At 42.3% G+C, this 27,478-nt stretch overlaps 1 protein-coding gene across 9 annotated transcripts in view; it reads right to left on the bottom strand.

The window, feature by feature from the left end:
- Nucleotides 1-1,437: 1,437 nt before the first annotated feature.
- Nucleotides 1,438-27,478, bottom strand: part of YEATS2 (YEATS domain containing 2) — a 49,636-nt gene continuing 23,595 nt past the window's right edge. For 5 of the 9 annotated variants that reach the window (XM_065675500.1, XM_065675505.1, XM_065675504.1 and 2 more), the window contains 18 exons: nt 25,722-25,829; nt 24,528-24,701; nt 23,080-23,338; nt 22,181-22,342; nt 20,525-20,640; nt 19,303-19,458; nt 18,456-18,629; nt 16,941-17,139; nt 14,181-14,312; nt 13,828-13,917; nt 12,733-12,844; nt 11,502-11,575; nt 10,765-10,844; nt 9,606-9,807; nt 8,155-8,381; nt 6,932-7,006; nt 5,435-5,508; nt 1,438-4,568 (listed from right to left, as the gene is read on the bottom strand). In XM_065675500.1, the coding sequence (XP_065531572.1) occupies nt 4,460-4,568; nt 5,435-5,508; nt 6,932-7,006; nt 8,155-8,381; nt 9,606-9,807; nt 10,765-10,844; nt 11,502-11,575; nt 12,733-12,844; nt 13,828-13,917; nt 14,181-14,312; nt 16,941-17,139; nt 18,456-18,629; nt 19,303-19,458; nt 20,525-20,640; nt 22,181-22,342; nt 23,080-23,338; nt 24,528-24,701; nt 25,722-25,829 (2,523 nt within the window). In that variant the 3' untranslated portion in view covers nt 1,438-4,459. Of the gene's footprint in view, nt 4,569-5,434; nt 5,509-6,931; nt 7,007-8,154; nt 8,382-9,605; nt 9,808-10,764; nt 10,845-11,501; nt 11,576-12,732; nt 12,845-13,827; nt 13,918-14,180; nt 14,313-16,940; nt 17,140-18,455; nt 18,630-19,302; nt 19,459-20,524; nt 20,641-22,180; nt 22,343-23,079; nt 23,339-24,527; nt 24,702-25,721; nt 25,830-27,478 lie in introns of those variants that run through there. The other 4 variants (XM_065675501.1, XM_065675503.1, XM_065675502.1 and 1 more) reach the window with 4 other exon arrangements.

The following is a 27,478-nucleotide window of genomic DNA, read 5'->3' on the forward strand; positions in this document are numbered from 1 at the left end:
AGGGGTTAAATCTGCTCTGATGCAGGTGCCATGCTCTCAAGATCCCCTTTCAGCGATGTCCACAGCGCGTGCCCTGTTAACACAAAGGGACAAGCAACTTGCATTTCATAGAATCCCAGACTAGTTTGTGCTGGAAGGGATCTTAATGCTCTTCCAGTTCCAAGCCCCTGCCACGGGCAGGGACACTTTCCACTGGACCAAGTTGCTCCAAGCCCCATCCACCCTGGCCTTGAACACTGCCAGGGATGGCACAACCACAGCTTCTCTGGGCACCCTGTGCCAGAACCTCAGCACCCTCACAGGGAAGAATTTCACCTTGGTGTCACTCTGCCACCTCACACAGATCATGGGGAAATGGTGCTAGCTTTGAACCTTAAGAGAGACCATCGCTTTACAGTTGTTCCCAAGAACATTTTAGTGACTAAAAGGTACTGAAGGTACAACAAGCTTCCCCAGACAGTGTGATACCAGCTCTTTTAACTATGCCTCAGAATATTTCCAGGACAAAGCCAAAGGCTCACAAACTATTGACTGGCTCTAACTAGAGGAGGGATGAATGGAGAGATCAATCAGGTACTTAACCATTACAAGGGACAGGGTGATGCAACTGGCTGCTGCTGTCTGCAACACAGCTGATTTTGCACCTGCCTCAGCAAAACTGAAAGGTATCAAACCAAGTTCCTCTGAAGGGGCAAGTCTACACAGGTTCTGCAGGCTCCAGGGAGTCAGAACACCAGGAGTGCTTTCAATGGTGCTCTTTCACTAGCATTTCTTCCTAGTTGCTCTAGGTTCACATACAACTCCATCAAGGCTTTCCAACTGTGAATCACACTACAAACAAGGGTGTTATTTGACACAGAAAGAAACAACACTTAGAGGGAAGGTTTTACACTGGAAACATTATAATTTACTATCTTTAGGGGCACACTGAACCTGCTTGTTTCATTCCAACTTGCTGACACAGGCTTGTTGGGATGCTGACAGTGAGTTTTGTGCCTCCTGCATGCGCTATGCCCGAGAGCTGTGAACACCTGCACTTTCACATGCTGTTTTGTCTATGACGGTAACTGGTAGATGTTCCTGTTTTTATCCTGACCCACAAGCCTTATTTTCTACCCCTGCTCTGCTGAAGGGGAGCAAGAGCAGCAGGGTGGGTGTCCAGCAGCCAGCCAATGTCAACCCACCATGCTTTTCAATCTTCCACACCAACCAATTACTCACTGTTGTGGAGAAGTTAAGCTTGTTGAGCTCTGTGCTTCCCTTCCCCCAGCCTCCAAACCCAAGAGCTTTTTATAGGAACCAGAAAAGGGAAAAACCTCCTTTTCCTTCAGCTCAATTCCACAACTACCCATTTAATCCACATATACACATATACACAGCACACAAAAATCTGTGGATTTGGAGAAATTTAAGTGACAGCTGACGGTCAAGACAGCCTTAGCACAGCTAATAAAAGAATTTATTGTAAACATATGTATCTTACACAATTATACAGTATAATACAGATAACATGAAGGATTTAAACACTCAGCATTACAAACAGGGGCAATATTTGTAAAGAGATCTTTAACTTGCATCAAGACTCTTTAGAAAGCCAGAGAAATATACTGTAACATCTCAACACACTGGACCATCTGTAGCGTTCCACACATACACCTGAGCGGGTGCATGAAATTCCACAGCCTCTAAACTCATCTCCAAGCAATTCCTGCAGGAACTTCAAGGACAAATTTTTCTCCCACCCCTTCTCAAAATTCAAAGAACTTGTTGCAAACATCTCCTATATCTGAAGGACTACACAAATGTGTTATTTTCTAGCTGCTTTTAACGGTTTATTTTTCTTCAGCAAACTTTATTTATTATTAATATAGCATCCCCTAGGAGAATAACCTGTGGTTGCTCAGAAACGTAGCAACAGATCTGCACTGCAAGAACCCCATTAAGGACAAGGGGTATTTACTTGCCTGCTTCAGGGCCAGGTTCAGGACTCACTCTGCAACTCCATTCCTCACAGTAAAGCAGGACACAGGCAAAGGAAGCCACGATTTGCAAACAGATGCTGGAAGACAATCTACTGTATCCTCAAGAGCTGCTCTGGGCATATCAAATCCACAGGAGACAGGGGCTGGAAATGCATGTGTCATTGCACAAGATCCTAGCATGACTGAGTCTGCCCAAAGGGCTGTTCCCACACAACCTGCAGGCTGCCATAGCGATAGTGACAGGTATCTTGAAAATGCCCTTCTCTCTTGTGAAAGCTGTGTACAGGGGTGCCCAACAGCAATATGGACTTGGAGTTCACTACAGCCTATAAGCAAAGTGTGGGGCCTGCAGCTCCACAGCTACCTAGATTCCTCCCAACTCCCAGCACTGACCTCAACTATAATCACCACTGCTCCACTCCTTCACACTGACCTCAGCTGAAAAACCAGTGTCAGGGCTAAGCTGGATACTTTACTTGTGCAGGCAATCCTGCACTCAGCTCACCCAAATAAGCCAGGATTATCTTCTGAATCCAGAGTGTATGAAGCGCCCTATGTAGGGGGCATTTAAGTCCTTCTCTGAATGTTGTTTGGATTTCATCCACTGGTCCCATTTCCTAGATTCACAGGTCAGGTTCTGCCACTCATATATTCAAGTGAACTGTAACTCCCTGTTAATTCTAATGAACCGATAGGGGCCCTCCTGCAGACCCTAGTTTTACTTATGGTGCTAAAGACAGGCAATATCTCATCTGAGGTACACGGTACCTTCAGTTTAAGAACTGCATCAAATCTATGCTACTGTCCTCGGAAGCCTGAAACCATCCTCCTCTTTCACAGTTCCTGCACACTGGAAGTTACCATCACCTGTCTTCTAGCCCCCAAAAAAGCACCAAAAATAGCATTTTGAAGACTTCTGTTCCTGTCCCAGATGAGGAGAGATAACTGTGGTTTAATGTCTATAAAAGGCTTTGTATTGTCAAAGCACGGCACCAACAAGAGTGAGGCCTCAGTACACCCCTTTGAGGTAGGTATCCTGCTCCCCATGCTCAGAGATGGGGAAACTGAGGCACAGAGTGATTATATCAAAGGCCATGCAGCAGATCACAGACCCAGCTGAGATCAGCGCATTGGAGGTCCTGGCTGCTTGACCCATGCTCCACCACATGACAGCACTGCCTCACAAAACAAGCACCCTGAAAGCATGACAGTCAAACAGTTATCCCACCAACTTCACAATGGCTTATTCACACTACTAGCAAGCACCCATGGGGCAGGTCAAAGGGGTGGTGGATGTGGGGCGGTCAGGATGTTGTCAGCGAAGCCTTCTTCAGAGAAGTGTTCATAGCCAGCCTGCAGACACGTCTCCTACATCAGAGATGTTCCTAGGCAGTTAAGTGCCAAGGTTAGTAGCAGAACTTCTTCCTGCAGTCAAGACAGAGGAGATCCCTACAAGCAGCAAATCTCTGATCTTTTGATCCTATCAGGCCTCTCTGTGTTGAGCAGAACTTCAGCCAAAGTGCTGCTGCTCCCCTAGCACTTCACAATCCAAGCTGTTCATCAATCAATGCTGTGCAGACATTATGACCTTACAACACAGCTTGTTACCTGTCCCCCAGCACACTCCAAACCTTCAAGCAGCCTGGGGAGGCACTCGCTGGGTAAGGAAAGGGTTTCAGCCAGTCAAAACCTACAAATACTGTCCCCACTCCTCTCCTTTCCTATGCAGGACAAGTGGTCAGTCAAGTCTTACCAAGGCTGACCATGGTTTGTTCATGGTGATTGAACATGTGCAGGTCTACCCTTCTGAGGTGACTAAGAAAGGCTGCACCTGGCACCTCTTCTAGAGAGGCAAGGAATTTGGTTATTCACTTCGCTGAAAAAGCTGACAATAAGCCTACCCAGATTACTGATGTGTGCTTAGTCACATACATCATATGCTGGAGCAGGACTGCCAGAATTCGTTGCAGCCATCAGCTTCCTGCTCATCCACACCTAAACCTACCTGACCAACTCACCCACCTACTCAAGTAACTACCTTTAAAAGCTGTCTTTGACTTCTCTCGTATTCAGAGTGCCAAAGCTACTGCTCTGCCCACTGCATGGGAAGAACAACTCCTATGCAGACTGCATCAAAAAGTATAATTTCTTTCCTAATAAAAAATGTTCAATTTCATCAAAACAGCTGTCTCAGAGGGACCAGGCCTGTGGAGTCTCTCACAGCTAGCAACTCGATGCAAACTGACAATGTTTGTTCAGCCACTGAACATACACTTACCAAGTAAACACTGACATTTAACAACTTGATTTGGAACAGAGCATCATTTTGTTGCATTAAGGTGCATCTTTAATTGGAGGTAACAATCTAGTAGCCCAATGTTATAAATGTATGTAAGAGTCCTACAAGAAATACTGGATTTGTCAAACCAACTTCAGTCATAAATCCACCTTTCCTGTAGCATCTTCTCTGCTCTATTTCATTGTTCCTCATTTAGTATCTTCATATGTTTGTTTGTTAGGAAGTCAAGAAAGGGAATATTACAGATGGCTTTGTGAATATTCATCACTGTGATCTCTCTTGGAGTCCTGCAAGGAATGCATCAGAGATGGTATTATTATACATAAAAAGACATGTGTCCAGAAAATAGCAAGTTAAGAAAACTACTAGGGAAAAAACAGATTAAAGAAGAAGAAAGAAGACCCATCAAAAAAACCCAAACCAAACCAAACCAAAAGATCAAGTGTTACAGCAACAAGCATTAAAATGTCACAGCACAAAAAAGCCACTCAAATGACTGAGGGAAACATCTTGGGCACCAGGACAGGAAAATCCAGTGCTTAAGTATTAATCCTTGAACTTCTGTAGCACAGACTGTGTATATTTTCCTCTATATAACATAACTACATATGTTTAATATATATTATATAAATATTTATATGCTGCATGAGTAAATATTTAATCTATGCATTTTCTTGTAGTGTTACTTTTTTTTTCCTCCCAATCCCAAGCTCTCTCAAATCATGCTGCTGAACAGAAGTCAAAACGTGGCCTAATCATTACCATAAAAATGACTCAGTATCTGAGCTAGAAAAGAGAAAATAAAGAAGATTTTAGATTGTTTTAAGTTCTGGTGGGCCATGGGTAACTTGTCTACATGGTAACACGAGATGGACAAGAGAAGGTCCTTCCAGCATGGTTCTTGTCATCCTTTGAGCATGGCAATGGCAGACACTCCTGCTTCAGTATTTAATGTTGCGTTTATTTCCATTCTTTGCCACTATGGAGCTAGGAGATGACAAACCCCCTCACAACGCCTGGATCTTCTCACAGAATATAGTTCATAAATTCCCTCCCTCACGTGGTCTGACCATGCAAAATCTGACTAAACTTCTCAAGCAACTCAGCCCTTAGCGCTGGCATAAGTGGTCCAAGAGGAAACAAGGTGCTGTACCTGTTGTGAGGTGCTGTCTGGTATGCCACAGCAAGTGCTTGTCGTAGGATATCACTCATAAGCTGTTCAGTGGCCTGTGACAAAAGACAACATTAGGAGACGGCATTATGAAGTGGGGAAAGCAACGTGCTTGAGCATCAGTGCAAGAGCAGCTGAAATTCTGGGTCACCTCAATCCTGTATTCCACCAGCAGGGGAAGTTCTGGATGTCCAAGTGAGTTTTATTAGCAATGTAATAAGAACTGAGTATAGTTAACAAAAAGAAATAGACTTATAGGTGCACAGAGCTGACTGGAACTGCCCAGTCTGGTTTCTCTCCAGACCTGCAGAGCAGTATGTGCACAGCAGGGTGGATCTGATGTTCCAGAGCCTGCGCTTTGAAGAGCAATTTAGGGCCCATCTCCTCACAGACCAGAGCTTGTTTTGTACATGGCAAATTCCAGATATTCTCCTGGGAGCTGGTATATCCTTGTTAGCACATACCACTCCCTGTGGTCACCAAGACACTTTCACAAACACCTCCCAGCCTGGACAAGCAGCAGATGGCAGCCGTATGCCCTACACACTTGGCTTAATCAAGGTTCACTCAAAAGCTAATTAAGGCTCTTGGCTTTCTGTGCCTGTATCAAGACTACAGCAGAGGTTTCTGGGACGTTCTGTCAGGAAAGCTGGCAAAACTCTACAGTTATAATGGTGCAGTCTGATGGTAACAATCTGTCTACAAATGGATGTACCCGAGTTCGACTATGGTAAGTAACAGAGTGCCAAGCAGATGTGTGCATGTGAGTATGTGCGCAACCTGGAATCAACCACCTTTTGTAAAACCCATCCTCTGATAGGCAGCAGCCTGTATAAACAACCCCAGAAATTGTCTTTGGCTTCAAATACAGCAGAGCACTGCTAAAAACAATCTCTGTGAGCCCCCAGCTCCATGCTGTTCAAAGCTTTGGTAAGAAACCATCTCTGTTTTTCCAAAAGTGATTAAGATAGAAAAGTGGTTTCTCAAATAAGGCAGAATTGCTACTGTCTGCAGGAGTTCAATCTCCTGCCACAGACAACCCAGGCAAAAAGAAAGTGAACAGTATTCAGGAAAAAAAAATAGCTAAACTTATATAAAATAAATCAAGCCTTACAGAACTCTGGCAGATTCCCCACCCCCTTCCCCGCCCCTGCCCCCCGCCCAGTTTGGAAAGGAAGCACAAAGGAAGGGGGACTTTCAAAGTTACAGAATTAGTCAGTATCTTACTGGTAGGGAGAATCTGCAAATCTCTATTCAGTGTTCAAGCCAACAAATCAGGTAGAAAGCTGGAAACACACAGAAGCATGCAACTCTCTCTGGCCAGCTATACATCTTCTGATACATGCACAAAGAGAATTATCAGACTCTGAATCTCCTGATTTGATAAATGTATATTAGCAAGTACAGTCTGTATTTTTTTTTCCTCCTACATTGCTGGGTTAACACACTTACAGGAATGTTCATACTGTTATTTCTTACCTTTAAAATCATATCTTCTATTACTGATGCATAAACATTCTTTTGTACCTCAGCAGGCTGAAAAGAAATCCCTATCTATAAAATGGGAGGGAGGAAAAAAAGACAGTATATCAAATATAAGAAAACTCCTGTTGTACTGGGTTTAGATTAGATGAGAATGTTACTAGATTAGATGAGAATGAGATTAACAAAAAAGTCTATTACAAATGGTAGTCAAATAAGCAAGCAAACAGTTCAGGACTTTCAAGCAGTGTAAATTCAGGCTTCATTTTTAAAAGAGCCTGCAGAAATGCCTTTAAAACACAGAAGAAACAAAAGCAGGTTTTAACTTTTGTTTCAGAAAGTCCACACAAAAAACAGGCTGCATTGGGCACCTCTGAATTGAGAATGAAAACTCTATACTGTACATATATATTCAACCCATCTGTTCATCATCTTCCCTGCACCCATGGCAACTGAAACCACTTTAAACAGTACTCCTGGCACTAAAGTTCCACATTGAAAGAGTGTTTCATCCCCTAGTCTCACTCTCATAATGTGTGTGCCCTTGTTACCTATGATTCTAACAGACCACCTACAAAGCAGAACCAAAATGTTGTCCCTTAATGTCAGCATTTCAGGTGGAAAGGGAGATCCTTTCTTTCCATCAGAACTGCTGCATGCTCTCTCCTTCTGCTCCTCCTGTCTCCTTCCCACAAGCTGAGTCAGTCTCCTCCCTGTCCTTCCTGCTGCTGTGACAGAAGACTCCCCTTCTCCCTTTCTTTTACTCTAATTTGAACAGGGGAAAGAAATGCAAGCAGTAGAGAAGTTTGCTGTGGTCTAAGCTTTACTATGAGTCCTTTTTCAGAAGCTGCTATTAAACAGCACTGGTCCAAGGAACAAGTCCCAGTCTTTCACATTGTGAGACAGAAGAATTTGGTACCAAGTCTTCCTCCTTCCCTCATTTCCCCTTGCTTCTAGCCTGACAGGATGACTCTTCTGATACTAAGCCCTGTAACACATGTACTCTAGAAAGACCTCCCAGCTGGCATGCTTCACTTCCTTCTCCCAGCACTGGCCAGCTGAGTGTCATGAATCAGAATGTCCAGTATTTCCAGGGCATTTACAAATATTTCCATAAAACATCCAGAGGCCCATAGAGATGAAGGAAAGGCAACTAAATAAATGTAAGACTACAACTAGTTTAACAACAGCTCTAACTAGATTTATGATTCACTTCTTACCTTCTCTGCAGCGTCCCTCACAAACTCTGATGCAGGCAAGGAACCCAAGTAGAACTTCATCTCCTCTTGTTTCTCCTCCTGCTCTTTCTTAATGTTTATTTTTAAAGGCTCGCTGAAGTTGAGAACATCTACTTCCTCTTCATGTTCTGGTTCTCGTTTCAGAAACTGCTGTAGTTCCTCTAGTTTTCGGCACAGCTCCTCACCACTGCTGTAAGATGAAGGGCATTCTGAAATAGAAGCAATCAATTAAACACATGATAGGTGTTTATAAACAGATGCACTCTCAAAATATGGCAAGAAATTAATGTAATTGGAAGTTATTTTTGTAGTTCCTACCAAACATAAGGATAAGCAGAAATGCAAACAGTCGTTGACTGACAGATCTGCAGTAGACTTAAGAAAGAGCAACCTCTTCTCTGCATGCTCAACAAGAGCCACTAAAACCTACAGTGGAAAACTATGCAATAAGCAAATCCTTTTTTTCAAAGACAAACCTAGTTGGGCAGATAAAAGTATTAAAAGGTGGATGTAGGCTTCCTTTCCACCTTTAGCAACTGCACTGCACGGTCAGACTTTGCAAAGAATAAGCAAATCCATACACTTCTGTGAAATACCTTAAATCATAAAATCACAGAACTGTTTGGGTTGGAAAGGACCTTAAGATCATCCAGTTCCAACCCCCTGCCATGGGCAGGGATGCCTCACCCTAGACTGTGTCACCCAAATCCCTGTATGATCAGAACAGAAAAACATTCAGCTTTGGGAAAGGGATTATCTGAAGGTGAAACAAGGGAGCTTAACTGTGAAGAACAGATTATATATGTATGTTTAATACACACTAAATTGGACTGTGGAAATTCCTGAGCTATGCCTAGAGGAATAATGTAGCAGCTGTAATAATAAAATATGAAGCTTCACACAGGCCAGTTCTCCTCACTTTTGGAGATAAATTAACCCCTACTGAGCTCCACACCACCGCTACCAGTTTTGTGGGTTTTTATTTCCCTTTCCCTTTTTTGCACCTGAACTTACTCACACTGTTTGAATATTAAATCTTAACTGAGGCTATGCTTACCCAAGGACAGAAATGTCATTACTCCTATAATTAGTTCGTGTGCCCACTTAGAAATTATTACACTGTGGGACAAGAATCATCTCTCTCAAGGTTTATGTATGCTTGGCCTCCAAGGGCCCCAAAGCTCAATAAAACCCAAAAGAGGCTGCAGAAAACATCAGGACTGATAAGAACAAGGGATGGCCTCACTTGTAGGCTTGCCCTTATCATCTCCGACTTTTGTCATTGCAGAGTGAGCTAAGTTAAAAGCAAAGCAAGAAAGAATCCCCAAATCCCCTTCTCTTGGAGAAACAACACATGTGAGCATGCAGAGCCTCGAGCCATTTAATAAACAGCATCTTTGGTAGCAAGGAGCTTTCTGTCCCTCTATGCTCACCTGGCTCACTGTCTATCTGCGTCAGCACATCTTCAATCGAGTCCTCGTCGTTCTGCAAGGTCTCAGGGTCAGGTGGAGTGTAGCCATGGCATCGACACCAGTGCACCACGTGCTTTGTTTTCAGAGGTGTAATGTTGTGAAACCTGGGGTGCTTCTCTATGATTTCTTGTAGGATCTTTTTTACTGTCATTGCTCGTTGCCACTGTGACAAAGCAAAGGGAAAGGTTAGCAGACTGTCTAAAATGCTTAAGGCTGGATTATTGCCCTGAACAATAATCCAGCTTGCAAGAAAACCAAAAGGAACATCATTTTCTTAGAAGTCAGAAGGGCAAGGAAAAACAAATGTGGAAGATGGTCTAAATCCCGCTATTAGGCAGCTGTAGGCAGGTCATTTAAACTCTACTTTGTCATCCAAAGAAAACCTCAAGAGACACACACATTTACAGAGGCCCAGACACATCTTGCCTTGAAATGCCACATCTCTAAAGTAACACCTACGATGGTATACTGCAAGAAATCCACTAGGCTTCTCGAAATTTTGGTTAAACTCTTTAATCATTTAAGTTTGCAACAGCAGAGAGTCTTGTTAGTTTCAATATCTTCCTCGTAAAACTCCAAAGCAAGATGACAAAATCAGGAAGAAATAGGGGGAAATATAACAACCACAATACAAAAAGTTCTAGATTAACCGGAATATTCATCTTGGGTGAACTGACAATCTATTTCAGCATCAGCAATACTTACGTCAGATCCATCAATTCTCTTCCCAAAGGAAGCAGACACAATCACATGATAAAATAGACAAAGTATGTTGGGTAAAATTCCAATGACTGTAATATGCCACAGAGGATTGATGAGGATAAAGTGCTATTAGTTTGCAAAAAATTCAGATTTTTAAAATGTTTCAAAAACATCTTGCTTTGAATCAACTGAAAAATGACCTTCAGAGACCCTTGTGCTTGAGAAAGTCTCTGCACAATAAACTGGATCACTACCTACATACAAATCAGTGCATCCTGCAGTTAAGAAATGCTTCCATTTAAGATGTGACAGACTGTTTCAGAAAACAAATCAGCCAAGAACAATGAAGGTTCCATAATTCAGAAATCCTTCTTGTGTCCATAACAGCTGCTTATGAAACACAGGAGAAGAGGATTACCTCAGCTGCCCTCCTCTTCCCAATATTCCAGCTGTAATACTGTTCCACTGAACCGGCACAAAAAGAGCTTGCATCTTCACCTAGAAAAGACAAAGTCAAAACCAGTATTACATTTTGAGTAAGTGAAGGAAGTTGAATTCATCTTACATTTTAAGTAAGATGAATTCTGGTTTTAATGTTACTTAGTGGAGAGAAAAAGGGCCATGCATTTCATGCTCACAGGATCAAGGACTGTAACTCTCTAAACTTTCACAAATGCTATGCTCTCTCTGAGCACAGCACAGGTATGTGCAGCAGACTCTGGTTTTTGGATTCAAAATCAGCATCCCTATTGGTCACATACACAAATATCTGCAGCTATAGGTTAAGCCTCTTTTTCCCCCAGAAAACCTGTTATTATGTAGATCTGTAAGTCTGTCTTACTGGTCAAAGAGAAATAAAAAGCACATCCATTAAGGACGAACCAGGAAAAAGACAACCTTCCTGCAGCCATTAAGTGAGGAAATAAAATCTATTTCTACCAAAACCAGATGAAAGTTATAACTGCTGGCAACATACTTGGCTTTACTGGAAGAATCTAATTCTAAGCATCTTTAGAATAACCCCTGGAGTAAGCTCTCTAGGAGAATGGCTGCATTTCATTCCAACTCTTAACAATTTTTGAGGCTACAGAGTACACAAGGCTTTCTGCTGATACACCAAAAATAGAAAACGAAGCCTGTTCATTTACTGCTTACTTTTTTCAGCAATTAATGGAACCTTCTTCACTATTGCTGTTAAAAGCTGCTGGATGTTCTCCAAATATTCTATGCTGCAAGGGATACAAAGAATCACAATGAAGAATATCGTTGGAAGCAATGAATCAGATGCAAAAAGCTTCAAAATCACTGCATGGTAGAAAGTCCCTAGCCCCAAGGCATTATAGCGATGGCACTGTGAGGATAAACTGTTGCGCCCCGCTCCAGAAGGTATTTCAAACAGCCCTTCCCCTTGCCAAACTGTCCACATCTAAAGCTGCATCTTGAAGAAAACCCTGCATCATCTCACAAGCTGCAACACTACTCTGAGGGATAAGACATAGTTATTGGTTGAGTCTGTTTTTGTAGGAAAATGGGATACTGCAGTTTGGGAAAATTTTAGTTAGCCAGACATACTGTAATTAACTGGCAAGAGCTGCATTTTCCAATAGTTATTTCATAACTAAGACAATCTCCAGTGTGTAGTGACTTCAGATTTATCCCTGTCTCCTACACACACTCTCCATTAGGGTAGTGTCTGCAAGGATATGTCAGGATAACAAAACTTTTCAAAACATGGGGACAGGAAAGTCAACCACTGGAGGAATCAAGAGCAGAAGAAACAGCCTACACATTACCAGAGATATGCAGAGAAAATGTTGCAAACTGAGCTCTGGTTAAAACACACTAACTAGTACTTGCAAGAGCATCACAAACAAAGCACCAGATTTCACAGCATGCAGTGAAGAAATACTCCATTTAATTCCAATTCTACTCCATTTAGTTCCAATTCTGAACCAGGGCAGCCCTCATACTAAGTAATCACAGAAGTAAGAAGACTAGAGAGGCAAGCAGAGACGATTCTACTTATTTCAGATGCCCCTTTTTTGACCTGCATTTCACTGGGCAGTTTGACCTCAGTAAGGACACACAATGCCAATGGGAATTACACAAGCAATGGATGATAACAGATTGTAGCAAAACCAAAACAACTGCAAATCTTCAGTCTTTCATGAGCCCTGCATGCAAGTGCATTGACAAAGAAAACATTACAACACTGGAACAAATGCCACCCAGCAGGATTAGTACTGATACAGCAGCATATGGGACAGAAGATTTTATAATGTATTTCTAGGTGAAGCTTAACATTACTGCACATATCCCTGGAATCTCCTCCACTCCCCCTGGCTATTCAAACATCATAAATCCTTATAGAGAAATGAACAATTACTTGATAACGTAATTCCCAAGTTCAGAGCTCTCTTCTGTTTTTACTGCTGCTTGGCCTTCTTGGGTACTCACAGAACTGCAGTTTTGTCCTGTTGAATCAGGCTCCATCTTAACTTCAAAGAAACAGAACACATTTTAAGACAAAAAGTACCGGTCAGCTTGATAAACAGTGTCTTGTGAGACTCGAATAAGACTAAGGGTCTTAGATAACATTATTTGTTGTTTGCACTATTAAGCATGGCAAATTTGACTTTCAATTCTACTGAAAGAAAGCCACCAGAACATGTTCCCCCTCTGCAAATCTCAACATGCTCACATCTCATCCTGTTTAGAAAATCTGCACAATCAATTGCTGATGTTTTATGTATGACTGCCTCATCGAAACTGCTGCCTCTTTGTAAGCAAAGAGCTGACACAAATCTAACAGTCTTTGCAAGAAGTGACATTTCAAAGTGAGAACTTTTTTGAAGACATCACTGATTTTGACATCAGTGAACTTTCTCACATCTAGGACAGAACTCTCGTGAGACAGGAGCAGGGAGACAGACACGTTCCCAACCCCGAATGGCGAGGCAGTCTGGTCATCCATCTAGGATGAGAGATGCATGATAGTTCTGCAAGAACTGGCTTTGAGTCTCTCAGCTCTGGACTGTGCATTATTCTGGGAAGTACTATACGTGCATCTTAACCCTGTGTGCGAGCATGCACACGGGCTGTCTGCATCTAGTGCTGCTGGAAAGCATTCTCCAGTACCATAGTACTATTCTAAGGACAGCAGTAACTGTGATTAAACACAGGCTGCTCTATGCATCTTTGAAAATATGGATTGAAACAACCAATGTTTAAGGTACTCATGGTAGCTTCCTAGAACATCCTAATTTCTCCCTGTTATTTGCCTACACTTTGGGATTTGTGGAGGGGGAAGTCACTGTTAATTTTCTAGTTCCCATGTGCCATTTTTACTCAATTTAAACCCTACTAATAATGGAAATAAAGGAACTCACAGTTACAGGGTCTACATTCTTAGTGAGGCCACTTGCATAAAGCAGCACCAGCTAACTTCTACTGCTTATCTCACTGAGAAATTCCTTGTTACCTTTAGTGATTGATGCTGTAGTGGGACTAGGGACAAGTGTACTTGCTGCTGTGACAGCTGAAACTTTGCTGGTGGTAAGTGACTGTATCACTGAAGAGGAAAAAGAAGGAAAAAAAAAAAAGGACAACAAAGAAGAAAAAGAAATATCAAATTTCAAAATTCCATGCACTTTGACAAATAACCATGTTCAGAAGCAACACAGTGTTTTTGCAGCACAAAGTTTAGGGATGAATTTCCTTGCTACATTTTCTTCTACCTCTAACTTTGGACCATGTATGCCAACAATGATCAAGAGCTACCCTGCGCCAAAGGGGAGTTTCAAACACCATCTGTCATTCTCCTCTGCCCTTTACCTTTGTTCATAGGCATGAGTATTGTCTGAACACCTCCAGAAGCTGTGTTTACACCGAGCTGTTTAAGCTGGCTGGGAACTGTCAGAACAGCCTGCTGTGGACTAGACTGATTTGAGTGGATTTTTAGCAACCCTGCAAGAAGAACGGAAGACAAAATGTTAAATAAAACACACCTTTTAGTTTATCTCCAGCTACTTCCCTCTCTGCCTGAACCAGGGTGGCAAGTAAACTAGCACTGCCACCCTCTTAACATGCTACAGTTCAGTGAACTGTCAGACAAAGTTTTACTGACACAAATGATTGCTAAAATACTTGGGGGGGGGGGGTGTGTGGGGTGCACACCACAGGGTGCACAGTATTACATGCTGCACAGTACTCTGATATTTGTGAAGCAAGTTTCCTAATGACCTATGTAATCTGAAGCAAAACTTGGTGTAACACAAACCTTTCAACTGAAGCAGGCTCAGCACAGAGTGGAATACTCTCATCAGAGCAAGACCTTATGCTCAAGGGTCTGCTAAGCCAGTGAACTACAGCGCCATTGCACTTATGGCCACTCTCACTGAGGTATCCATGTGCTGCATATACCTCTGCAATTCAGCTCAGCAGCATCCACTGTAGTCAGCAGAGCACACCCAACCATGTTTTAAACAAGTGACAAGCCCAAGGCTGTACAGAAGTCTGATGAAGAACACACCTGAACTGAGCATCCTGTGTCTTTCTGTAACATGCACTCGATGCATCCATAAGGATGGCTAACCAAGCTATGAAGCATATTAAAAGTGGGACTGAATTAAATCACTGATTTTAAGTCCAGGATAGAGAACAAGCAGGACATTCAAATACTAACAGCAGTGCTCAGTGACTTTAGTGGGAATCAGCACGGCTCCAAGATATGCCATATGCGAGTAGTACTCATCGCCTATCCACCAGCTCTCTCCTCCACAGCGATAACATCCCAAGCCACCACAGTCAACTCTCTAATACAGTGATTCGGGCTTATGTCCACCCTTTCCTACTGGCAAACTGCCTATTTTCACTGTTACTGTATTCAGTCTATAGCTAACTCTTCTTCAGATTGTGGAAATTTAATAGGCTTCTATTTAGAACACTGAGAGCAGTAGACTTCTTAGTTTCACGATGGTAATTTTATACTCACGATTTGTTTTTGATAAAGTTCCCATTCTCTTCATCTTTTATTATTATTTTATTATTAGCAGTGCTTAAGAAACACAGCTGCCTTCCAAGTACGAGACATGCCAGGTCTGCCAAAGATGTCTCTTGGGTTTGAAAGATGCATAGCACTAATCACTCAGACTTTCACCTCCAGGAAAGAAAGCTAACCCAGCATTCCCAATTCATTTGGGTGTGATGCACAGATGTGTCAGGATAGGACAGCAAGGGACCCAAACAGCAGGCAAGCAAGAAGGGACATTTTCCACAGACCCTATTAGCCTGATGGGTGGAAGACATCATTTGTTGCAAAACAAGGGAAAATATGAGATTCTTTTTGAAGAGCTGCCTTTAATAATACAGCTTCAGAAATTTAACACAGTTTTGTTGTTGTTTGGGGTTTTTGGTTGTTTTATTTGCTGGGTTTTGGGGTGGGTTTTTTTGTTTGTTTGTTGTTTTTTTTTTTTTTTTTTTACATGGAAATAACATGTTTTACAGCCACAGTGCTTCTTTTGGGATTCTTTAAGAAAGAGTTTTTCATTACAAAGTCAGGTTACAAAAACCACCCCAAAATCTAGGTAACATTTTTATATCTACATGGCAGTTTTAATCCAAAAGATACATAGAATGGTATATTTTCCACAGAAAAAAAAACTTGCTGCTTTGTTTGCAAAGAGGAAAACACTCAACTCGAAACTCAAAACAAGAGTGATGAAAAAGGAGGCATTTGGAAGACTGTGTACACAGGAACCAAGAAGAGCCCATTAAAAAAACCCCACTGTCAAATGAGCTCAGTGTCACTTATTTTCTCTTCTCTGTATTTTTACCCTGTTTCCACTCAGTAAGAGGCTACTTCAAGTGAACAGCACATGCCAACAGTTAGTCAAAATTAAAATTTACCAGTTTAACCTGCAATACTCAAACTTGCTGTAGTTGCTCTTCATGACACAAAAGACAGTGGAAGACAATAAAATTGAGTAAGAAAAACTCCCCTCTACGTAAAGGTAATCTATCTTCATTAACTCAAAACATTGAAGATCCAGCCCACCCTACTGTACTTACTGATTTTGACTTCAAAGCCTTCAGTTCCCCCAGTCAACACCTCTCTCCTTTCCAGGCCGAAGGAGAGCAGATGCAAAGCTTCAGAGCCAAATTCCGCTCACACACCTTCTTCAACTTCAGTGGAGTTTTACTTTTACAATAATCAAGTCTGCACCATTGCTGGTACCTTGATAGTTTCAGCATTCAGTGGCACACTGTGCTCTTGAACAGGCACACTCCCATCTTCTAATGAGAACTTGGCAAGAAAACTACAATCCCTCTCCAATACCAATGAGCAACTTGTGCTGTTATTTGTAACAGATACAGTCAATGCACTGACGTGATAGGATGCCAAATTATTTAGACATCTCTCCAGCTAAGCCAAAAGTTACACTAATAAGATATGTTTTAGAAAGCATGACTTGACTTTAACAAATTCACAAATGCTGTAAATGGAAGAATACAGTCTCATCTGCAAATGGCATCTGAAGAACTCGCACCTGGATTTTAACTTCCTATAGGAAAGGCACGAAAGGCTTTTAATACCTGATACTGCAGCTTTTCCAGTTACAGGCGTTGGTGTAGTCATCAGAGAAGCAACACTTACAACAGTGGAAGTAGCAGTCTTATTCACTACTGATGAAGTAGACTGGCTCTGGCTTATACAGATTTGGTGCTGCTGTCCAGATGTCTTTGCTGCAGGAGTTCCAGAAGATAATGAACTGGAACCTGCATTATCTATTTGCTGTATAAAAGAGGCAATAAGCACAACAAAGCAATACTTAGTAGTAGCAAAACTAAATGTTTATCTATCAATCATTAAGAAGCAAGAGGCTCTCAAGCACATATCCAAAAGCCCACATACAACAAGAGCACATATAGAATGGAGGCTGTTTTGAACAGAAACAGCATGCTCAGGAACTACTACCACAAGCGCTTTGACAGCATCTACAGCCACTGTCCCTTAACATCAGCAAGCAGGTAGAGCTCCAGATGACAAATTTAACCCAGGAATGTTTCATATTTCCCTGCTGCCTAGAAATCCAGAAGTATCAGTAGACAAACAGAAAAGAAATTTGCGATAAGGAGGCTGGATGGAAATTTTTTCTCTCTGTGGCTTCACCAAGAGCTGTACGAACACTGAGTAGCATTTAACACAAATTTAAGCATCTTCACCTATACATGCTGCGTGTTCCAGCATTCACCCCTCTGATGACAGCACAGCATCAACTCTCCTCTTGTTTAATCTTTGCCTCCCCACAGGCAAAAGCAGCAAGGAACCCTCCCCTCTGAGTGAACTATACACTCTACTTTTTGCTGCTTCCTCCTCATCCTGTAAAACCCAACCCCACACCGGGCAGACAACCTGCATCAACGTGCAAGAGCATTTGCTCTAGGAATGAAAACATTTTGCTTCCAAGCTCCCTCTGCTGAAGCACCTTGTTCCAAGGCTGCACTCTTAAGACTCCCTTGGGGTGGCGAGGAGTGACATCCTTTGAACACAGTCAGCACTAAAGGATCAGGAACTCTGGCCACTGCCAGTGAAATCTGCTGATAGCAGATGGGGCACTAAGCACTGTGGAGACTCTGTGACCTGAGAGGAGAGATCTACAGTCTAGTTACTGCTGGCTTTCACTGGCTTGATGGCTTCAGGCATTCCACATTCTTCTTCAAACTTCTGTGCCAGCAGCAATGTGGTGTTTGAAAGCTGTGTAGCCCCAAAAATCTGATCTCTACAATTGCGAAAGCTGTTTCAGATAAAGCTTTCGCTGCCAACCTCAATTTTAACAACATTAAAAGCAAGAAAGTGCAAGTTTCAGTTTTGCTTTCTCCCCTTGTTTTTTCACAGATAGTACTTTATGCCGAACAGCAAACAACCCAGCTGAAAACCAGTTGCATGCACTATGCTGGTACACAAATAAGAGCAGACCCACCAGCAATGCTGACTGACAAGAACACCAGTGGGGGGTGGGGAGGAGGAAGCAGAATCCCTTTCCTGGGGATTATACTGGCTAGAGAGCAAACACTGTATCACAGAACATTGGTGATGTTCTTTCTCACCTGGGCCACCCCGTTTGTGGGAAGGGCCATGGCAGGAGCAGCAGCCGTGGTGATGACACCTCCTGATACTCTCAACACAGTGGTGCCAGGTTTAGAGAGCTGGGATGAAGCAGGCACTGATTTTATAGACCCATCTGATATTTTCACCAGTGATGTCTGTCCACTGGCTGCAGCCTTTGGAAAAAGGATTCAGCATAAGGAAAAAGCTGTATTTGTTTGGAATTTTTAAAAATTCCTTAAAGCTCATCAACAACAAACAGGACAAATGCTTTTTACATTACTGAAAAATATCTTCAAAGGACTTTTCAAACAGGCAAAATGTACAATAACAGCTGTAACAAATTTATCACCTCTGGAATCAACGTTATCAAGCTGATGACTTTGCAAAAATATGCCTACCAATCTTGAATTTTGGAGAATCAATTACATGCACTCTTGGGGAGTTTGCATTTCATAGGGACCACTTGATAGTTTTTAAAAGAAGGACCTTTGCTGGATACCAAAACCCAAAATTTTTTAAGAGCTTTAGCAGGGGACCCATTTCTAAGACTCAAATATTTAAGCACATTTTTGTACATGACTGTGTTCACTTCTCTAATTCCATTTCACTAAGAAATCCCAGAATACATCTACAACTGGCAACCCAGCTTTAAACTTCCCCCACTCCAAGAACAGGAATAAAGCTGAAAAACTGTGGTCCAGTATCTGTACATGTAAGTAGGCCTTCATGGGTTTTCCTCATCGTAGTACAGCCAGCATCATAATTGTACAAACCCCAAACAACTACAAAAGGCAACACCCTCATAATGGGTGGCTCTGGTTCCTATCCCCATCATTTGCACATTACCTGTGTAAACAGAGCTGTTTTCTGTCCAGTTATCACTTTCAGGGCTTGTCCTTGTGTGGAAGATGCTCCAACTCCTACACTGCCCTGAACAACTGAAGCTGGAGTCAGCTGCTTCCCAGAACTCTGAGGAGAAGGTTGGCCAACCAGAAAGGTGCCCTACTCCACAAATAAGTTAAGGAGGTCAGCACTTGGAAACACAATTAAGAGTCAAAAGAAATCTATGCACGTCAATACAATATAAAACCCCGTAACTATAATGCAACAGTATTTCATCTTCTAAAACAAGGCACTGATAATTACACTGGATGCTTCTGCAATAAGAGCTGGACACAGCCTTCTCTTACTGGTACAGAAGAACACTTCCTGATGCGAGGGAAGGGTGAAAAAGCCACAATCAGTTTCCTGTATTGTCAGAGGCATCCACCGCAATTTAGCACTTTATGCTATTCAGCTTTACTCTTTGTGACAAATGCTGCTTAGCATGCAAGATCAAAGGCTGCTGCTGGGCTAGGCAAAAGGAAATAAGAGAGAAATCGAGACATTCTGTCAGCCTTTCACTTCAAAATGTATTTAGCTCCCCCACAAAAACTATATACTCAGAGCTCAGCATGCAGAAATGACAGTGACACCTGGAGGTGCACACTCTATAACCTACCACCTGAGACCCTGACACCCTTCCTGTTTCACTTCACTATTCAGTTGTTACCCTTCAGGGGCTTCATTCACCCACTGTCACATATGGATCTCTTCACAATCTTTTGTCTCCTTATTTCTCTTTCTTAGCCTTGCTGTTTCACTCCAGTAACTTCTTCATTCTCCTTTTCATGCTGTCCTCTGACTCTTACAAATCTTAACTGTGTAAGATAGCTCTGTCACATCACCTGTCTTGTTTCAGTTAACTTTGCAGCCCTGCCACCAGGCACTCTCATTGCTTCTCCCACCACTGCTTACCCTGGCCTTATTCAGTGCTGCTTTCTCAGCCTGCAAGGGACCATGAGGGTATGACCTGCAAGGGGAGGCGAGGGGCAGAGATGTGCCAATAGCAACAGCAAGTGGTAAAGCAGGTGGCTGGCAGAAGGATAAGGTGCAAAGACTGTCAGAGAGGATCTAGATTCCATAGTTCAAGTATGTTTCATGTACTACAGAACCAAAGGATATCCACCTAACACCACTGCAGCCTGAAATGTCAACTTACTTCAACTGAGATGCTTATGCCACTGACCTGGGGTGTCTGCTTCAGGATGTAGGATGTATAGGTGAGGTGCTGCGACAAGTTACTGCTTGTGCTTTGGGTTCCTCCTCCTCCTCCACTATTTGTGGAAGAACCAGATTGGAGACCTGTAACCAGAAGAAGAGGCCTGACCCTTTGGTAACCAGACACAGTCAGCTGCTAAAGCACCCCTGTATATACAAGTAATTGAAAACACTTTGCAAGACATTTGCTGCCATGTTTTGCCGCTGAGTAGCATTATTACCCAGTACAGTACCCAGTACTGTTCAGATGTACTGCTGTGCTTGCTTATAGCTCAGCAAACACCATGAATGAAAGGAGTTATGGGTGAAATAAGGACAACTGGTGGCTAAGCAAAAGCTCATTTCAGGCAGTTTTGCACTTTCTTTCAGAAGAAAATGCTGCCTAACAGATGAACAGTCTTTTCACCAGTCTTTTGCAGGTTATGAATCTGCAGCAAAAGGCCTAGAAACAAAAGTCCCACTGGCTTATTAATTTTACTTTCATTGGCTGTTCCAATGCAATTTTGTTAACAGAATATGAGATTGCCGATACTAAGCAGTAGTAACTTGCAGTGACACATAGCTACTGCTCTACCACCAGAAGGAACAGCTTGAACACTGTTTTTTTTGCAGTCTCTCATTAAGAGTAAAAAAATACTTGTGGCTCTGTCACAAAAAGTCACAAGTATTTGCTCTTCCTTGACACCTGGGAGGTTATTTCCTTGTCAAAGTTGGACTGCCCCAGCTGCCTCTAAATCTCAAGCAATGGGGCTCCCATCACAAGTTCTACGGCCCAAAATACCTTCACCACGGGTATCTACTTCTTCAGTGACATCCACTCTATTGCTATGTTGCTAATATTTACAGCCTTATACGTTAAACTGAATAACACCTCTTCCTCACTGCCAGTACCAGGACTGGGAGCAGAAAGTTTACACCAATCCACTTCCCACCCCAACCTCCAGCCTCAAAAGGAGGATTCTGCAGAAGGCTCACAATAAAACTTCATCTCCACAGTCCAAACCTGCATTATTCTTTTCCTACAGCAACAGCAAACTATAAACAAAGTATTGCCCATCAGAACTATTTTAGCAATGTTACTCTTCAGGTTATTCCCCAGCAAGATTGATTCACAAGGCCATTTACAAAACCTAATTGTTTCTGCTGGCCTCAACAGCTTGGGGCCAAACCTTTTATCAATATTCAGAACAATTTCTTTCCCTCATTCCAGATACAGTATCTCATCCTTTTCAAAGTCAGCTTCTTATGTTTCTGGTTTCTCCAGGGAATCACTCCATTAGATATTAATTGCTTTTTCAACTACATTCAAATCCATCTCAGTTCTACATCACAAAGGAAGAATTAAAGACAACCCTTCCCTAAATTTTGAGGAAAACTGCACTGTCTGCCTTCAGCACAGACAGACATTGAGAGCACTGCACGAAAAGCAGTTTCATTGAAAACAGAAGACACTTGTGAGATCTCAGTCTTAAAAAGCACCACATACTGTGTTGCTGTGATCAAAGAAACCCCATCCTATTACTGATTTCCACAGTACCAGGATGCTTTATAGCAAAAATACCAAACATATTAATTATGCAGTGATTACATTATTTAACTCATTAGATTTCCCTGCAAGACTAACTAGCATTATTTGTGGCTCGCAAGATGGCTCCTTGGGGTATCAGAAGCAGTTTTCCTTTTCCAGAAGGATTCTTGCTGTTGGTGGTGAGGTACAGTTTGGTGCCTGGTGGTAAGTTTGCCAAGTTTGCTAGGTTGGTGGCTGGTAACTGCAGTGTAGCCATCACTAGAAAGAAAGAATAAAAAGAAATACAATTATTGCTTGCAGAAAGTAGTACGCATTGAAATCCGCACAGCATGACAGTACTAGGAGTGACATGCAGCTAGCCTTTGATAATCCATACTTAACTGGCCTAACTGGAGATTTAACTCCCCCAGTGATGCAGACTCTATTTGGAATAGGCCTGAAAAGAGATTTCTCTGCATGTAGCACCACTAACGGCTGCAGGCTGAAGCAGCACAGCCATGGGACCTACAGGCTTACTCCACAAGGTTACAACACCTTGCGAACGGTCCAGAGCCTGAGCTAACATGCTCAGCTAAAGCTGTGTGCAGAAGCAAGCAGGATGATTCTGCCCTTACTCCTGTAACTGTAAACACTCAGGAAGATGTGAAGATGCAATGAAGACAGTTTGGCTCTTGGTTAGATTTATGTGGGGCCCTTTGAGCACCTAAGGGACACAGTGCTGAGCAAAAGAGAGAGACATGGCTCCATGAAAGTCTGTTAGCACAGTCCCCAGCATATCTGTCTGATCTCCACTCAGAACACTGCATGTTTTATAGTACTTGCACTCCCTCTTCCCCCTTACAGATGAGTTGACATTTTCTTTACTGATCTCAGCCCTACGTAATTCTCTACTCACTTTGAACTTTTTCATATCACAGTTATTTTTCAAGTTAAAGAAATCATTATAAAGCCTCAAAGTCTACCCATCATGAACTATTAACAAGGTGGAAAATTACCTGAACCTTGAGAGGCACTTTTCTGAGCACCTGTGGAAGAAACTTGCGCTTTTGTGATAGTCTGCACAGGCTGAGCAACAATTGTCCCTCCACCTCCGCTTACGATGGCTTTGGCTACACCTTGAGTAACAACCTGCTTCGGACCAACAGTCTTTGCTACCGAAGAGCTGGATTTTGCCACAAGTATCTGGCCACCACTTATAGCCACCGCTTGTTTCACTGTTGACTGTAAAGCAGAGCCAACTGGCACACCAACAACCTGCAACAAATAAGTACTGGATGATGTACTGCTAGCAAGAGCAACCATGTGAATTCTAGCTGGGACACAACCTCCATCTCTAGACATTTCAGGATACTTCATGCATGTCTAGTCATGTATAAAATTTCTTCATTCAGAAACAAAATTAAATTGGCAAGAGACTAATCCCAAGTAGAATGATCAACTGTTAAACACAACTGGGATTTCTGAGCACCCACAAAAGATTAAGTACATTCAAATTATAGGGCACTTGCATTTTTCTCACATATAAGCAATGGCTTAATTCCACCTGAAAATAAAGCTTGCCTCAGCAGAGCACAGAGATCCAGAAACTGAGTTTCAACACATTTACGGGAACAGACTCCCTGGGAAAGCTGTGGCCTCAAAGCAGAGCCCACAAAGTGCTTCAATTTTATGTGTTGACAATAACTTTAGGGAAACATGAGTTTGCATACCTGCTTGAATAGACAGATAAGGCAGTAAAAAGGACAATGAACTGCTGCAAGTGTAAATATATATTTACTTATGCAAAAGTGAAAGCCCCATATATAGTTTCTTATGTTTGCCATGTGATTTAACTGTATCTACAATGGAAACAGGTAAGAATAGAGATAATTTCTGACACACCATCTTGTTACTGCACCTTCTCAGAGGCTGTGTCACTCCTATCACAGCAGCACTGCATTGGCACAGACTCCTACAGTAAAACACTTGAGTGGCCACTCAAGTAGGACTGCTTCCACCTAATGCTAGTTCTAGCTCAGCACCTCACTCCCTATTTGTCCTGTCCTTTTTTGCTGTAGGCCTACAGTCCAAGGGAAGAATTTGCCTCCTCTTGCAAAAAGACCTGGGTGAATTTCAGCAACAGCTGCTGATGGCAGCCAACTTTGTGGGTCAACAAGCTCCAGTTCAGAACCACCCCAATCCCACTGTTGCAATGGGTTAGACAGAAGTGGGAGATGTTCCGTGCAACGCAACAGTGCCTGCTCACCCTGCTCCCTTTTGAAGGGCTACAGGTACGCATGATATGAGCCTCTCTGTGCACAAGGGGAAACCAGCTAACTATGGTGGTGCTGCCTGGGTCCAAGACAGAAGCAACCATATAACCCCTGAAAAAACCATGAAGTGCTGCAATAAAACCACAAGACAGACAGCTTACACCACATAAAGATACCCAAGCACCTCATACCTTAGACTGCACTGTCCCCTCGCCCGTGCTCACAACTGGCTTCTGCGGTGACAAGGCTAACATGTGGCTCCCTTTGACAGTGACATACTGCTGCACAGAAGACTGCGTGGCTGTCCCTGTTACTGGTACTTGGGGTTGCTGGGCCAGCTCTCCAGGCTCCTGCTTTATAATCACCTATTAAATAGAAAGAAATAGTAAGGAAAGCAAACACCTTAAATCACTAGGAATCATTTCTGGAGCAATCTGTCCGCAAGAAAGGCATACAACAGTCAGTAAACTGGTTCTTACCACCAGACGGACTCTAACTCAGGTCCAAGATGAGAGCTACTTCCAACACACAAGTATGTGTGTGTGGTTGCTCTAGAAAGCATTCCAGATTTGAGACATGCTTATAAAAATTAGAGAATCAGAGATATTGCTAGTAATGTTACAACTACTAGTCATACTAACAATAGATTCGGCTACACCTGACTTCTTCAGGCCCTGCATCTCGGCAAAAAGCCACAACACTTTAAGGTTTCAATTTCCTAAGCACCTTCCTGCTCAGAACACGTCCTAAACCTCAGTATTCTCTTCTACCCTGACAAATTACAAGCGACATTATAGCTACAGATATTGTGTATTATTATAGCCTCCATTATTCTCTTGCGTATATGTTTCATGTTCCTCTGGGACAGGCCCTAAATCTAATCTTTAAAAGCAGTGACTCCAGAAAGGCTAGGGTTTTTTTTTTTTTTTGCTTTAGATTGCAGTAAGTACTGAAGCTGGTAGGAACCATATTTCCACCTTTTACTTTGATCACCTAATTTTGCCAGAAACAAGTTTAAATTCCAGATGGTAACATTTAAGGATACATATTCAGAAGTAGCATTCGAGATTCAGAAATCACAGCATCGTTTTTTCAGAAGCTCCTGACAGATCTACTGCAGTTTACTTTTACTGTATCCCACTACCAAGAGCTTTTAAAATACTAGTCTCAATGCAATAATGATTCAAAGGAAAACAAGAAAGGATGAAAGAGGAAATGATAAAAAGAAAAGATCATAGGTTCAGTAGAGCCCCAGGGGAACAGCAAAACACATTGGTTCCAGTAACAGTTTTACATGCACTGGAAGTTAGATGATTTGTAGCACAAGTCAGCATGAAATGGCACTACTGGGCTCCTTGTCCAGGCACAACAGCTAAGAGAAATACCTTTGTAAAAGCTCCAAGTCCTCCCGTGACCGATTTGGGGCTTTGCACCTTGGAATGACTCCCAATGGGACAAAGGGGTGGCATAGTGGCAAACAGAGAATCCTCCTGCTGCAAATAGGAGGACATGGTGCAATAATCAGAGAAATGTCCAATACAAGAAATAAACCAAGTGACTACTAACAAAGAGTAGCACGGACCATCTGGGCAGGCCAAACTTCCCTCAGCCAACATTGCAGTAAAAGGAGTGTAACTTACTTAATACAACCCCCAAGGCAAATGTTATTTGGAAAGTTACACCTCCAACAACTGTTTCTTACCATATCCTACTCAGGTGAAAGAACTCATGTTACCTGACCAGCTTTTTACACAAAGCATTTCAGAGCTGTAAAGTTCAAGTAAGCTGAGGGAGGGATCTTACCAATGCATATGAATACCTGATGGGAAGGTGTAGAGAAGATCAAGCCTGACAACACACAAATGAAGATGTCCCTGCTCATTGCAGGGAGTTGGAACTAGATGACCTTTGAAGGTCCCTTCCAACCTAAACCACTCTATGATTCTATGACCTCTAGAGGCCCCTGCCAACCTCACCCATTCTGTGATTCTATTCACAATCTCAAAGAGAGAAGACAATCTAAGAAGACAAGGAAAAAAATATGTTCAATTTAAGTCTGCAAGCAAAAATCTTTCAGATGAATTTTTGCTCTCCTGTAACTCAGAAGATGTGATGGCACACAGCCTACCAGTCATTTTAAAGTAGCTCTAGGAACATAGCCTGGAGTCATTAAGAAAAATGAAGAGAAAACTAGAACATAGCAAAGACATGAAAAGTGATGAGTTAAGCCGAATCTGTAACATCACACTGAATTATCAGGCACCCTGTCCTCTTTAAAGAAACTAGAAAATTACAGCTTTTCCACCAACCAGAAGACAGATCAAAATGTATTTCTGTTTACAGAGTTATGATTTTTACACATTTTAAAGAAAGTATCTCCAGTTTTTAACGTTGCCCTGGATATACAGGATTCAACCGTTACTAATGACACGTGCCTACAGTGACTCATTGAAAACCTTTCAGAAAGAGCCTTCCCAAATCAGTGACAAGTAAAGACTAATGAATGTTTTTTCAACCTAGTTAAGTGAGCTCCATCTGAGCAGACAGGCGTTTAAAAGCTGAACAGCCAGCTGCACACCTGACACTTAAAATGCTACTCCAAACAAATTGCTTCAGACAGCAGTCTTCAACACTTTTTCCCCAACAGACATTGGAAACATACCAGTTCCAAATGCAGAGTGATTTGCTCTTTGCAGGCTGATTGGCAAGCCTCCCCACTGCCCCCCCCCCAATCCTACATTAATGTTCTTGTGACTTAGAGACAGGAAATGGTCCTGTTTAAAGCAGTACACCCACCAGCTGCTTCCAGAAAGAGCCTCACTGATGCCAGTTTCCTGTCAGAAATATTCTTCCTAGTACAAGATGTGGGAGATTTTATGTTAGACAGTTCAGCTCCGTACCTTTTGAGCTTTGCCGATCAGAAGCATGAACTCTATTTATCGCTGTTTGTTTACACATTGTTACTCCACTGTTTACATAAACATTTTTCTATATGCATGCAGTTGTAAAACCACTCAATAAGCTATTTTCAAGCTACTAAGAGCAGCTGCTGTATAAAAATAACAAGCAGAGTGAACCAGGCACCTCAAATACCTTCACTAGCAAAGTGAAGAAGATCGAAGTCAGCTATACAAGAGCTTTT

This window comes from Lathamus discolor, chromosome 3, assembly GCF_037157495.1.
Source record: "Lathamus discolor isolate bLatDis1 chromosome 3, bLatDis1.hap1, whole genome shotgun sequence".
In the NCBI taxonomy this organism is placed as follows: domain Eukaryota; kingdom Metazoa; phylum Chordata; class Aves; order Psittaciformes; family Psittacidae; genus Lathamus; species Lathamus discolor.